Source organism: Halichoeres trimaculatus, unplaced genomic scaffold (genome assembly GCF_033239565.1).
Source record: "Halichoeres trimaculatus isolate MK-OKI-2021-1 unplaced genomic scaffold, fHalTri1.1 fHalTri1_scaffold_8, whole genome shotgun sequence".
Classification (NCBI taxonomy): domain Eukaryota; kingdom Metazoa; phylum Chordata; class Actinopteri; order Labriformes; family Labridae; genus Halichoeres; species Halichoeres trimaculatus.
This window is the reverse complement of record NW_027437186.1, coordinates 4,297,445-4,311,060: the sequence shown is the minus strand read 5'-3', so window position 1 is coordinate 4,311,060 and position 13,616 is coordinate 4,297,445. Positions and strand designations below refer to the sequence as shown.

Sequence of the window (13,616 nt, the reverse complement as noted above, 5' to 3'; positions counted from 1 at the left end):
AAGTATCTCAGGGTCTTGCTCACGAGTGAAGGAAGGATGGAGCGAGAGATCGACAGGCGGATCGGTGCAGCGTCTGCAGTAATGCGGACTCTGCACAGGTCTGTCGTGGTTAAAAGGGAGCTGAGCCGGAAGGCAAAGCTCTCTGTTTACCGGTCGATCTTCATTCCCACTCTCACCTATGGTCATGAGCTTTGGGTAGTGACCGAAAGAACAAGATTGCAGATACAAGCATCCAAAATGAGCTTCCTCCTTTCTCTCTGGCCGGGCTTTCCCTTAGAGATAGGGTGAGAAGCTCGGCTATCCGCTGCTCCTCCACGTTGAGAGGAGCCAGATGAGGTGGCTTGGGCATCTGATACGGATCCCTCCCGGGCGCCTTCAGGGCACGTCCCACCAGGGGGGAAACCCTGGGCCCAAACCCAGGACAAGCTGGGGAGACTACGTCTCTCGGCTGGCCTGGGAACGTCTCTGGATCCCCCGGGAAGAGCTGGACAAAGTAGCCAGGGAGGGGGAAGTCAGGGCCCTCCTGCTTAGGCGGCTGCCCCCACGACCCGATAAGGAGCAGAAGATGGATGGATGGATGGATGGATGGATGGATGGATGGATGGATGGATGGATGGATGGATGTTTAAATGTAAGGTCTTTTCCTTTCTCGCTATGTTGAACTAATGAGTTTAAAGCTAGACGTCCAAGAATGACGTTGAAAGGACATCCAAATGTTGAATTGCATATTGACCTCCAAGTGGGGTCATGATTGGACATCCAAATAGTGGACCTTATTTCAACATTGTGTAAACGTCCAGAATTGGTCTTGGACCTAAAGGCGTGGTATAGACTTGATCTGAACGTCCATTAGACCTGTCCTCTTGAAGAGACACTGGGACTAATTTTGTTGGTGAACTGGACACAAAACCATCTGTGTTTGTTTAATAGAAAGTTTATGCTGTTTCTGGCTTTGTTGTTACTTTTAGTTAGTAGTTACTCTTTTTTGCCATATTGTTGTTGTTATTGTTGTTGTGTGGCTGATGTTGTTTTTTCTGTTGTTGTTGTTGTGTTTTTGCACCTCCTATCATCATACCTGTCAGTCAAAGCATGCAGACAGCTCTGTGTGTCTTCTTTTTTACCTTCACACACACACACAAACACACACACACACACACACACACACACACACACACACACACACACACACACACACACACACACACACATGCACACACACACACACACATCTTTCACTTTTGCGTCTGCAGGAGCGTAGCTACTATTAGGCAAACACAGGCAGTTGCCTGGGGCCCCAAGATTACCAGGGGCCCCCAAAGCATCTCTTAAAAACTTATTTATGAAGTTCTCTTTAATTGAAAGCATTTCTTTTTTCTAAATCTTACTTCACATGCTTCAAAATACATCCAAAGGCTTAATCTTTATTGATGGTTTTGGGTACCCCCCCCCCCCCCCCCCCCCCCCTTCTTATTCAATGGGCTATTCCATTTTACAACACATCTGAAACTTTGATTTGATTCAGGAAGAAAGTGGAAACCCCCCCCCCCCCCCCCCCCCCCCTTATTATTTCTAACCAAGTCAGAAACAAAAACAATGTTGCTCTGAGATCTGAGATAAACATATAAGTTATTTAGGATTTTAAGGACTTTATCTAGCCCAGGAAACAGGATAATTTTCTCAAAATCAAATTTTTTGAGTTGGTGATAAACACTTTTGTACAAAATCTCTTTTTTGGTTACATGACTCACTGGACAAGGGGTCAAAATAATAGTACCAAAAAGTATGCTAACTGTAAATATCACCTCTTTCAGTAGATTTTTTCCAGTTTTATGTTGTGCTTGATATTTACATATTTTTTCTTTACTAAATTTTTTTTTTTCAATATTTACCTATTGTAATGATTTTCACTACATACTTTCTTGTTTGTTACTGTTACTCTGTAAATTCCCCACTGCGGGGCAAATAAGCTGTCAATTGACCATAAAAGATTTCAAATCCAGGACGAAGTGGACTAAATTATTTATTCACTTTTTTCAAAATCAAACTAAAGTACAGAACTTGAGGAAATGCATTTAGTTGCATTAAGTTACCATGTACAAGATTAGCACTTCTCAGAAAGAGACAGTGGACCCAGGGAAGGCCAGTCTAGCTCTGAGGAAGATGAGTTACAAGGACATGGAGGGCCCCATTGACTGGGTTTGCCTTGGGCCCCCAAATGACTAAATACGCCCCTGCGTCTGGTCTGCATCTCATTTAAACATCACACAGCTCTGGTAATATGAATCCTCAGGTCCATAAACATTGTGTCTTAAAATACTATTTGCCCGTCGTTGGTGTTAGCAGTTAGCGATCTATTTTGATAGAGTCTGATCTGCCTGTAGCGTTTGAGTTGACATCAAAGCATCCTCACTGATCTCTCTTCCTCTGAGCTCTGTGCTTGAATCAGCTTTAAAAATAAACTTAACGTCACAACTGTGACCTCTTCTGCCATCATCATCACCACCGCTCACAGTTGAAGTTTCTTTGGAGAAACTGGTAACCTTAAGTTTCCCTCTCCTGCTCTCCTGCTGTGACGAGCAGTGCTGGGTAGGATTCAGTTTGAAAATATCCTTGTTGGTTAGCTGGTCAGATAAAAAGAGGTTATAATAGATAATATTTAATTTGATGTTTTTTTTATCTTTAGTATTTACTCAACCTCCATGTGACATGAATGTGCTTTTATTTTTCTGTTATCAGTCATCTGGACTCCTCCAGCTCTCTTTGGTTTGAGAAAAAAAAATCTCATTTTCTCTTTTTCAGCTGAATAATCCATAAAAACCTGTGAGTTCAGTCTCTGTCTTTGTGAATGTCTGAGTGTCTCTTAGTCTCGGTGGTCTGTTTGTGACGGCTGACCGGCCTTAAATGCAGTAAACCTTTCCAGGCTTGGGTAAGCCAAACCCATATTTATGTGCACAATTCCTGTCAGTGTGACCTGGGCTGGCTCCCACATTACTCAGAGGACTGCTGTCAGCTCCTCCAGAGAGGAGAGGGGAGGGAGCAGAGGGGAGCTGAGGACGGCGAATCGCTGGGGCTGAATTCCCAAACTGATGCTCTGATTATAAAGGAGCGCCACCCACAGACTATCTGCATAAGTAGATACTCAGTAATTATGCAGAGGCTCTTGTTCAGAGGTTCACAGGAATTTCTGAGAACATCCTCCTGATGCCCTCTGAAAGGGAAACTTCAGGAGGTGGCCCCAGTTGAACCTGCGTACTGATTTAGAGACTCTTTAAGGTCTGTAATCACATTTACTCCAGTTATTAACATCTGCAGACTTCATTCAAGGTTTGAAAGGATACACCAGATGCATCTGCAATGTGTCACTATTCCATCACAGCAACAGATCAGATAGGTTCTCATTCAAATCGATCCGTCAACTTACACTGGATCCGTTTTGTTACAGTCCGTCTGCGTGGCTGCTCCGTACATCCATCGCAGGTAATACGCAGCCATCCTTTTTTTTGCAGGATGCAGAGCTGTGATGCATTAATTCAAGGTAGGGAAGATCGAGCGAGACAGAAAATTGTACGGTGGCCCTGAGAGCTCACAGCGCTGCAACTTAAGAAAACACATGAAAAAGACAAAACATCAGTGAATTTAGAAAACATCTTCATCAATTTGACCACACTTGCACAGCATTTAGAAAAGGTGCTGCAAACACAACACATCAGAAAGATGCACTACAAATACACCACAACACAGGAAGTGTTTCCAGAGGACAATTAAAAGTGATTGAAGTCTCCCAAAACGCTTGTTGTTGATGCAGATTTGAAGTCCCAGCTCTACTGTGGTTTTCTTTCCATCAGTTGTGTAGGACAATAAGTGAGATAAGTTAAAGCTGTGGTCTACGATCTGACACCCAGTTTGGCTGATGAGACACATTTGAAAAACGCAGCCTCACTCACCCCTCCCCTTCGTGTTCCAAGATCCCGCCCCCCAGCTCGTATCGCCCTTCTTCTCCTCCTAACAACACGCCCCCTCCTACAGAGCAAGAAGCCGGCTGGCAGAAAATGTAAAAAACAAGACAGTCACCCTCCTTGTAACACACAGTGGTAGCTTTTTCAATTGGACTGGCGCGATCAAAACCATGAATTAGCCGGCGAAGCAGGTCTGGCGTTGCCACTGCCAGCTGATCAGAGCAGGGCGTCAGTCTTCAGTCCCAAATCCCTCTGCAGCTTTTTCCACCGGTCGTACATTTCTCCAATATTCAGTCTCTGTTGGCACCTGTATCGCTCATAATTCCTCCTTGCTTCAGCCTTTTCCTAGAAACTTTTTCATTTTCTTCCCTTCCCTGTGGAGGGTAACAGTAACAGCTTTCTGGTTTCGGTCTTCTCTGGCTCCATGACGCTTCATCAGCTGAGCAGCTAGCTGACGTGAGAGGGATAGTGGGGAAGGACCAGGTGGCCATGCCATGCGCGGTTCGGATTGGTCAACTAGTATGCAGTTTTACAGTGGATACACTGAATGGATTTTTTTCATTTTATTTGGTCTTTATATTGTGTAGATTGGACCATAGGACAATAACAGCCCTATAAACAGTGTTATTAAGATGTGCAAAGTTTCCAAATCATACACTTTAAAGTAAGTGTTTTTGATTTATTTAACATTGTGATCATATGATTCAGATATTAGCCTATTGCTGTGACTGGAAATCTGCGTCAACAAAATGCATGTCTGGCCATATACATCACTTTTATGTGTCCTGTGGGAACACTTCTGTTGTGTTGCAGTGTGGGTCGTATCAGACTGAAGATGCTCTGACTGATGACTCGTTGTTATGAGACCCAGGATCTGATGACATGTTTCTACATGATGTGTTTTCGTCTGCTGTGTGCTGCCGACACAGGACAGGACACTTGTCAAAGAGAGTTTTAATCTGAAAGAGGTTTTCCTGGTTGTATACAATTTGAATAATAAAAATGCTGTTGTGTAGCTGTTAAAACAGTGCGTCGAGCTTTTATCTCATTCTGCTGATGTCACTGTGGGAGATCTGTGCTGTGTAGTGATTATAGTGTGGTTATTTAGTGTACTGGCTTTAATGTTTTAACATCACAGTGTTAATTTGAACTGAAGGTAGCATCTAGTTGTATAGTTCACTAAATGTTTTTTCTGCAGATGGTTGTCTTTTTCTGACACACTCCTTTCGCCTGTGTTTGTTTTCTGAACTTGCTGTTTGTTGATCTCTCAGAGCTGCTATATTTAGGAGAGCCGCGGGACTAACCCGGCAGGCAGAGAGAGAAGGCGAGAGAAGGTGCTGATGGGATTTGTGTTCTTCCAGCGGGGGTCCTGAGGCTGCAGCGTGAGGTCTGAAAACAAAACACCGCAGAGGATCAGACCAGACCGGTGAAGATGAAAGCCCGCTGAGCCCAGCTCACACTCAGAATGAGTGATAAGGATAATCACACGTCTATAAAGACAAGTTTCTCTGTGAGAGTGACTCAGTAACCCTCAGAGCCACAGACTGACCTGTGCAGAAACATATCTGTGTACAAAGTGGAGCTTAGTGGAGGCTCACACACACAGAATCAGAAACAGTGATTTCCTGGCAAGACACACTGTAGAATACAATTCATACACAAGGCAATTCAAGTGCTTCACAGCTAAAATAAAATAAAATCACAATAGGAAAACGAATTGTTTCATAAAATCAAACCATTAAACATTAAAAATGAGTAATTGAATTAGAAGAGAAGAGTGCAGATAAAATACTTCCAGCCATAGGCGCCAATTCTGTGTTTGCTTTGGGGCCCGAGCACCAGCGTGTGCTGATCATGCCAATGCAGGGATAATCACTTTTGTAGCCTGTGTGGCTGTAAACTTTCTTTTTTATAAATCTGTCTCCTGATGAGCAGTAAGAGCTGAACTCATGTAAACTGTTACAGATGTTGTTAAGTGGCAGATTGGCAAGTCTTCATTTACAGCATCAACTTTCAGAACCACAGACAGCTCCGCTCCTGAAGCCTTGAAGTACAGCTCATTGTTCAGCTATTTGGTCTCTGGGGAGATGGTTTTCGATTTCTTATAGCCTAAACTGTATTCTCTCTGTGAGCGCTTCTGTACACTTGTATGTGTGCATTACTGTGGTTGCAGCTGTAATGTCTGGGCACGTCGGTATGTGTGTGCATTTGTGCATTTATGCCTGTTTCTGCTGTATTGTCTGTGTGCTAGTCTGTGCATTTGCATTGCTTTTAAATAACATTGGCACCCATTTTAGCAGCTTTATGAAAGTGGCTGTCATGTACATTTTGAGCACAACATAAATCGGCGCCCATGCTTCCAACTGTCATATGCAAAGCTTAACCAAACTGTTTTCAACCTGGATTTGAACATTGTCAGAGATGAGGCCTGTCTCACATCTTCTGGAAAACTGTTCCAGATTTTAAGAGCATAAAACTAGAACGCAGCCTCACTGTGTTTAGTCCTGACTCTGGGCACCAGCAGGAGACCCCTCCCTGAGGTTCTCAGAGACAGAGATGGTTCAAATGGGTCAAGCATCTCAGAGATGTACTTTGACTCTAAAACATGAAGAGACTTGTAGACTAGCATAGCTGTTTTAAAGTCTGTTCTCTGAGCCACCGGGAGCCAGTGCAGAAACCTGAAAACTGGACTAATATGGTCGTATTTCCTGGTTCTGGTCAGGAATGGAGCAGCATCATTCTGGGTGTATTGCAGCTGTCTTACAGCTGGTTTAGAGAGTCCTGTGAGCAGGCCGTTACTGTAGGCTACCCTGGTGGAGACAAACGCATGGATCAGTCTTTCTGAGTCAGGTTTGGACACTATTCCTGGCAGTGTTTTTGAGGTGGTAAAAAGCCGCTGATGTTATTGATTTGATGTGGCTGTTAAAGTTCAGGTCTGAGTCCAATGTTACCCCTAGATTTTTAACTTTGTTACTTATATTTAGAGATAGTCTCAAAGTGACTTTCCTGTTTAATATTTTTAAAAGCCTAAGTTCTGTGTAATCTAATAAAACAATGTTTAAGAAAAACCCTTTGATACTTAGCCTCCAACTAGTCTCAGCTATACAGATGGTGATTTGTCATAAAAAAGCTAGCAGGCTAAACTGGTAAGCAATGATGCCAAATAATTTTTTTAACCTGTTAAGCTGACCCAAGATGAACAGCCACATACACCATATCCTAAAAGTCTGGGTTCATCCACCTGCTCAAACCTACCAACCTGAGGTATGTGCTAGCCAGCAGTGAATATGTGGTACACATGGAGCTATGTATGTGAAAAGAAAAAAAAAAGTGAGTACATCGTTCTAGTGTTTCCACGCTCTAATGATGAGCTTCTCTTTATTCATGTTGAGCTGTAAAACCTCAAACCTGGAGACTCCTGGTCTGGCTCTGCTCATTAAGTCCGTTTGTTGTAGTATAGATAAATAGGATCTGGTTTGACACAGTTAGTTTTATTTTGAAAGTCAGGGGGAGCACAACTTCCTGTCCTGCTCAATCTGTCCTACAGTGAATTGATGCTGCACAGCTCTGACACACAGGGTGTGACCCGTGGTTCAGAAAAATGAAGCCTTTGCCGAGTGCAAAAACTTGCTGTTCATAAAGGATCCACTGGAGGCTGGCTTCAGACGGACCAGAAACCTCAGCCTGGTTAAAAAAACAACTTGGGTCTGAAACACTAATTTTTCTATTGGCACACTGAACAGGAGGTGATTTTTTTTTCTAACTCTGTGGTTTAAAAGATATTATGATCACAAGTTTGGCCAGTCAAAGACACAGCTCAGCTCACGTGACTGACTGGTGCCCTACAGCTGTTAGAGAGGAAGCTCAAAGCCCACAGCACATCCAATACAGCTCCATCCGACAATTGGCTTTATTTCACTTTCTTAGGGACAGATGAGTGACGTAGAGGAGACTATGTCCATATTTTATCCAGTCAGGCATCAATAGGCTGGTTGTGGAGATAGACCCATATGGATTGTTCCGACACCAATTATTTGTGGTCAAAGAGGCTGATAACCGATATTTGAAGCCGATATTAATTTGCAGTCAAAGTGCAAATATTGGTGTCAAAATTTTGAACAATACAAACTCCAACACTTTTAACTGCATTCAAAAACCTTAAAGCATGAGTTTATTAAACAGCTCCCAGGCTCAGCAGCATGTTTTATAAAGTTAAATGAAAACACAAAAAATGAATAGCTAAAGTTTTCTACAGTAAATTAAGTTTTCCATAATTTCAATGTAACTGCAAGAACTATAATTTCCGCACTGCTGATTGGCTGTTACCCGAGCCATGGCTCTGCTTGTAACCAATCAGATGGTGCTGTGGGTTGGACAGTGCTGGGTACTGAGTAGTGACTGCAGACAGCGGAGCGGCTGCATCAGAGCCGCAAAAACGCAGTTTTAAATTTGTTTCTTATTGGCCGTTGGATTTACAGAAAGGCTGATGCCGATATGCCTCAAAATGCCAAATATCGACCCCAATAATCAGCCTGGCCCATAATCGGTCTATCCCTAGTTGGTTGTGTAGCTACTGTTACCTGACACTCGAACCACAACGTAGCACACCCAGTGTAAGTCAACCCATTGTCTTGAATGGAAATCCATCTAATCCAGTGCCGTGACCAAGCGGAGATGGATGTACCTGATGAATTCCAGCTGTTAAACCAAAGAAACCATCGTGCCTAAACTAACTGGAGCTTGGGAGATTTTTTATTTGTGTAATGTTTTATTGTCCTGTTTTTAAGCCTGTTTGTCACCTTGAGACATTTGGTCAGAAAACAAATCCAACATGTGAAGGATGGGTCATGGTTAGTCTTCTTTACTCTCCACTCAGGAAACAGACCTCTGAGGGTTTGCTTGACAATTTTTTCTAGCAGATGAACAGGTAGAGCCTTTAGTTTCTCTGTAGCTGGATGCTAAGATAAAGCTCTGTGTGTTACGGTGATGTTTGACCAATGATGACATGACAATAACAGTGACAGCTGGAAGCATCTTTTTATTCATCCATCCTAATAACTGATGTCCACTTTCATACAGAGTCACTTAATAACCAAAAGAGATCAACTTTGCCAACTGCTCTGTGTTTGTCAAAATCATTGTCAGGCCGATTACAATAAAGAATAACATCAACAGCTAATATCAGCTCAGTTGAGATGTTAGCCCCACTTTAGTTCATCTGTTTTTGTATTTTGATACCTTCTCCCGGTTTGGAGCTGCTTAAGCACGTGTTTTCATCCTTTCCTTTCTTTTCCCATTACCTCGCTTCTCCTCCTGTCCCCGTTTTCCTAATCATGCTGATTAAATCTGTGGCAGCTTTCATTAATCTGATCATCAGGAGTATTCTGACTTTCTCTTCTGACTTTCTCCTCCTTCATTAAAGCAGGTTACAGAGGGACAAAGGCTCCTGTGCTAAATGAATTTCATATCACAGCCATTAGATCCACTCTGCCGTGTCCTGCTCTGATTATCTCAGGCTGATAACGTGATTTTAATCCATGAATGACCTTCTAACAATGCCTTTGTCCTCTCCTTCTTCACCTCTCCGTCAGGATTTGCCGTGAACCTCCAGGTCATCCTCACAAACCCTCGGGCACAGTTCAAACGTCGTGGGTCCCAGCCTGGGATGCAGGAGTCGGACTTCCTCAAGCAGATCACCAAGGTCACAGAGCTGGAGCCCAAAGCCAACAACTGCACCAGGGTCAGTTCCTCACATGTGTTTACATCAATGTAAAGTTCTTCCCCAATCTTTGAGCTTTGTTGATAAGTATCTGTCTGGAAGAAGCAGGTCAGCTGTTCAATGCAGGGAAAGCTTGATGATGATTGATGCTCCACAGGGTTATTTCAGATCACATGACCTGATGCTGAAGTCTGACAGCCTGATAGGATAAGATACCCCTATATTCCTCTTACAACAGCAGCAAATAGGAACGTGTATGGTGAAAAAACAATAGAATAAGATTATAACAGGTAGAATAATTACTTTAAAAAATATGAATGTATGCATAGAAGGTAAAAGTCTTCTGAAAGGAGTGGGGCATCCATCAGAGACATCAGCTTGGCCATGTTCAGAATTAATCTCCTTTATCCTATCGCAAAGTCTCAGCCATCTCTCAGTGAATGACATGATGCTGCTCTGTTGGTATTCCCTCTGACGCAAAGTTAGCATCACTAGTTCATCAACCTTATTGGAGATCATAAATGGAAGGTCAGGTCGGTGTTGTTTCGACTTAGCTCAGAGCCAGCAAGTCAACCTTACCTACTTTTACTCAACTGACAAGGAACACTGGGCCTAGCACTGGTTAGCATTAACATGCTACGATCCGCAGAGTCCCTTTCTACTTTTAAGAGAAGTCTGAAAACGTATCTTTTCAGGGAACACTTGTGCACTTAAGCTGACCCTTCTCCTCTTTGCCCTCAGGGGTAGAATGAGTCAGGGGGTCTGTGACTCAGCTGTTGTGATTTTTTAGCACTATTACTGAATTTTGATGAAGATTGAGGTATACTGTTGCAGCATTGCATGCAGTTGGCTTGTTGATTATTGTACCCCCCCCCCCCCCCCCCCCCCCAAAAAAAAAAAAAAAAGAAAAAAAAGAAAAAAAAAAAAGATAGATAAATAAATAAAAAAAGTTTAAAATAATAATAATAATAAGAAGAAGAAAAATAAAATAAAACTTGCACTTAATGGCAGCACCTGCAGCCGAATAACTTTAAGCACTGTTGTCGCACTAACTAGGTTTTCCTTCAGTCTAAATTCTTGCTTGTGTTGTACGTTGCTCTGGACAAAAGCATCTGCTAAATAAAACTGTAGAACTGTAGAACTCACAAGGAACATTGGGCCTAGCACTGGTTAGCATCAACATGCTACAGGCTGCTGACAACTCATCTTGTACGTATACAATGCAGCCATAGGTACATGTAAGATCTCCAGACAAACACAGGAACAGAAATTGTGAAAACACCGCTGCAGACGTGACCAGTTGGGTGTCAGTGGCCAAAGAATGAGCCATGAAAAGTAATGACATAGGCTAATTTAAAAAATGATGAAAAAGAGATGACAAAATGAGAAAAAAGGGACAAGAAAAAGAGAGCTGCAGCAACAAGCAGCACCTAGAAGGTCTGAACTGGGTACTGTTCCTGAATTGCTTCACAATGATGAGTTTTAAGGAGCTTGTTGTTGTTGTTTTGGTGTTTTAAAGATGTGTCTGTCATACAGACATGCTCCCACTGCTCCCACAACTTTAGTTCTTTAATTCAGCAATAAAGCTTATCAAACTATAATTTCTCAAGTCAGTGAATTATGCTGATTTTTGAGTTTATGCAACTTAATTCTGTCCTGTTGCAACAAGGTGTGTCACAGCCTGAAACATTCCTCTCAGAGTTTCTGGGTCACACATAATGCTTTAAGAGCCAAAACACAGGGATCAAATGGTTTTGTTCGTTCTATTTTAGAAACGTGCTGTGGGGCTGGGGGTTGTAGTTATCCTCCTTTGAGTCGACGGAGGATTCATACAATGTTTTATAAAAGCGCTACAGACTCCTCCGACCTTCAGAGGAGAGACACATGGGTTTAATAAAAGACACATTTATAGGTTTCTGTTGTTTCAGTGTGTGTTAGTGTGTGTGTGTTAGTGTGTGTGTGTGTGTGTGTGCTGCAGTCATGATAATGGTTGCCATCACAGCAGTAAATAACCCCGGGGGCTCTCTCCTCTGCTGACAGTCTGCTCTAAGCTCTAAGCCCATGGCTCAGGCTAAACTTAGACACACACACACTCCTCAGAAATGGTTTTATAGCTCTATCAATCCTACTCGTGTGCTTAGACTGCCCAGATCGATGCAGCTCGTCTCAGATCACCACAGCCCCTGTTGGCGCTTGGTTTTATGAAGCCACTCATCCTCTTGACAGCCCTCACAGAGCGCCTTAAAGACTCTGTGTGTGGGATGGGTTTCTTTCATTTAGGGAAAAAGCTCCCAGTTGTTACAAAAAGGCACAGGTCTACTGTTTCACAGATACCAAACTCACAGATAACTGGCTCTCCTTACACTGGTCATAATGGAGTCAGTGTGTTAGTCCATCATGCCTCAGTCTCATTTTTTTCACGTCATAACTTAGACGCACGTCTTCAGCTGATCAGATCCTGCTTTATCAATGACATTAGACAGTGATCCTCCCCTTCAGCCCTGACATGCAGCACCTCCACAAGGAGGATCAGCTTCTTTCATCATATGTTATCTTTGTCTGATCTTTTTGTAGTGAATGGTACAGTTCATCTTCAGTGTATGTGTAAATGCAATGATTTAACAATGAATAGAATAGAAATAGAAATAGAATAGAAAATACTTTATTTATCCCTGAGGGGAAATTCAGGAGTCACAGCAGCAATCGAGACAACAAAAGTAAGAAAGTGTATAAAGAGTGCAAAAAGGTCCACAAGAAAAAAGATGACGACAGCCCGTCCACCACTCTCCAGCCCAGCCAGTCTCCACCTCCACAGGGTCCAGGACTCAGCCTCCCCAGCAGTCTGTTCAGTCTCTGTCTCCTGGATCCTGTCTGCTCACAGCAGGCGAAGCTCCTCCAATGTGGCGCCGGCGTCCGATGTCAGCTCCGTCAGCCACGTCCGTGAACAACACGATGCCACTTTGCCTGCCCCTCTGCCGCTGGGCTAGCACGGCTAGCTCGTCCATCCCACCAGAGATAGATCCAACGTTCCCAACAATGATGGATGGAAGGACAGGTCCACGTCGTCACCTCCCAGCTCACACCTGAGAACCAACATGTCGTTCTCACCTCCTCCTCCTCACCTTGAGGGAAATCATCAAGCCTTACACTAGTTAGCATTGACATGCTACAGGCTGCTAACAGCTAATTTCACATGTAAACAATGCAGCCATGGTCACATGTAGGATCTCCAGACAAACACAGGAGAAAAGTAGTAAAAATATCACTGAAGTCACAAAAAGTTTGGTGTCTATGACCAACAATGAACCATACAAAGTGATGATCCACTTCAAATACAAAGATGACGAAAAAGAGATGAAAAAAATTACAAGAAACAGAATGAATCGATAAAATAAAATCAATAACAATCGATTACTAAAAGCGTCGACAACTTTTTTCCACAACCAATGCACTGTGCTGCGGCATTGCTGGATCAGTTTCTCTTCAGTTTATTTGTCTTTTTCCCTTACGTTGGGTTATTTAGCGGTTGGCAACTAGCTGAAGATGGATTACCTCCACCTACTTGACTGTGTAGATTACCTGGGCTGCGGGGCTGTATGCGTCACATCTAAGATCAGCGTGGTGGAGTAGAAGCCGAGCTGGCAAGGGAGTGAAACAAGTAAAGACGTGAATAATAGCAGAGCCAGAGAAGCTGTTTGTCCAAAAAAAACCTCCCAAGTTTGGGAGTATTTCATGCTGAGTAAAAGCACAGAGTGATAACTGACAAAAATGATCTCACTTGGCACAGCAGACTGCAATAATCCAGCACTTAAAATGTTTACATGTTAGGCTCAACAGCGAGGTGAGGAGCTACAAAATCCCACATACACTCCTTTCATAGGTTGTGAAATGCATGGTTCGTCTTTGGGACTTGTTTAGTCTTTTTATTAAATCGTCACCCC

At 43.0% G+C, this 13,616-nt stretch overlaps 1 protein-coding gene across 1 annotated transcript in view; it reads left to right on the top strand.

Moving 5' to 3' along the window:
• Positions 1-13,616, top strand: part of b3gat2 (beta-1,3-glucuronyltransferase 2 (glucuronosyltransferase S)) — a 71,695-nt gene that overhangs the window by 44,803 nt on the left and 13,276 nt on the right. Inside the window, exon 3 of the mRNA XM_074676389.1 lies at positions 9,548-9,696. Within this exon, the coding sequence (XP_074532490.1) occupies positions 9,548-9,696 (149 nt within the window). The remainder of the gene's footprint in view (positions 1-9,547; positions 9,697-13,616) is intronic.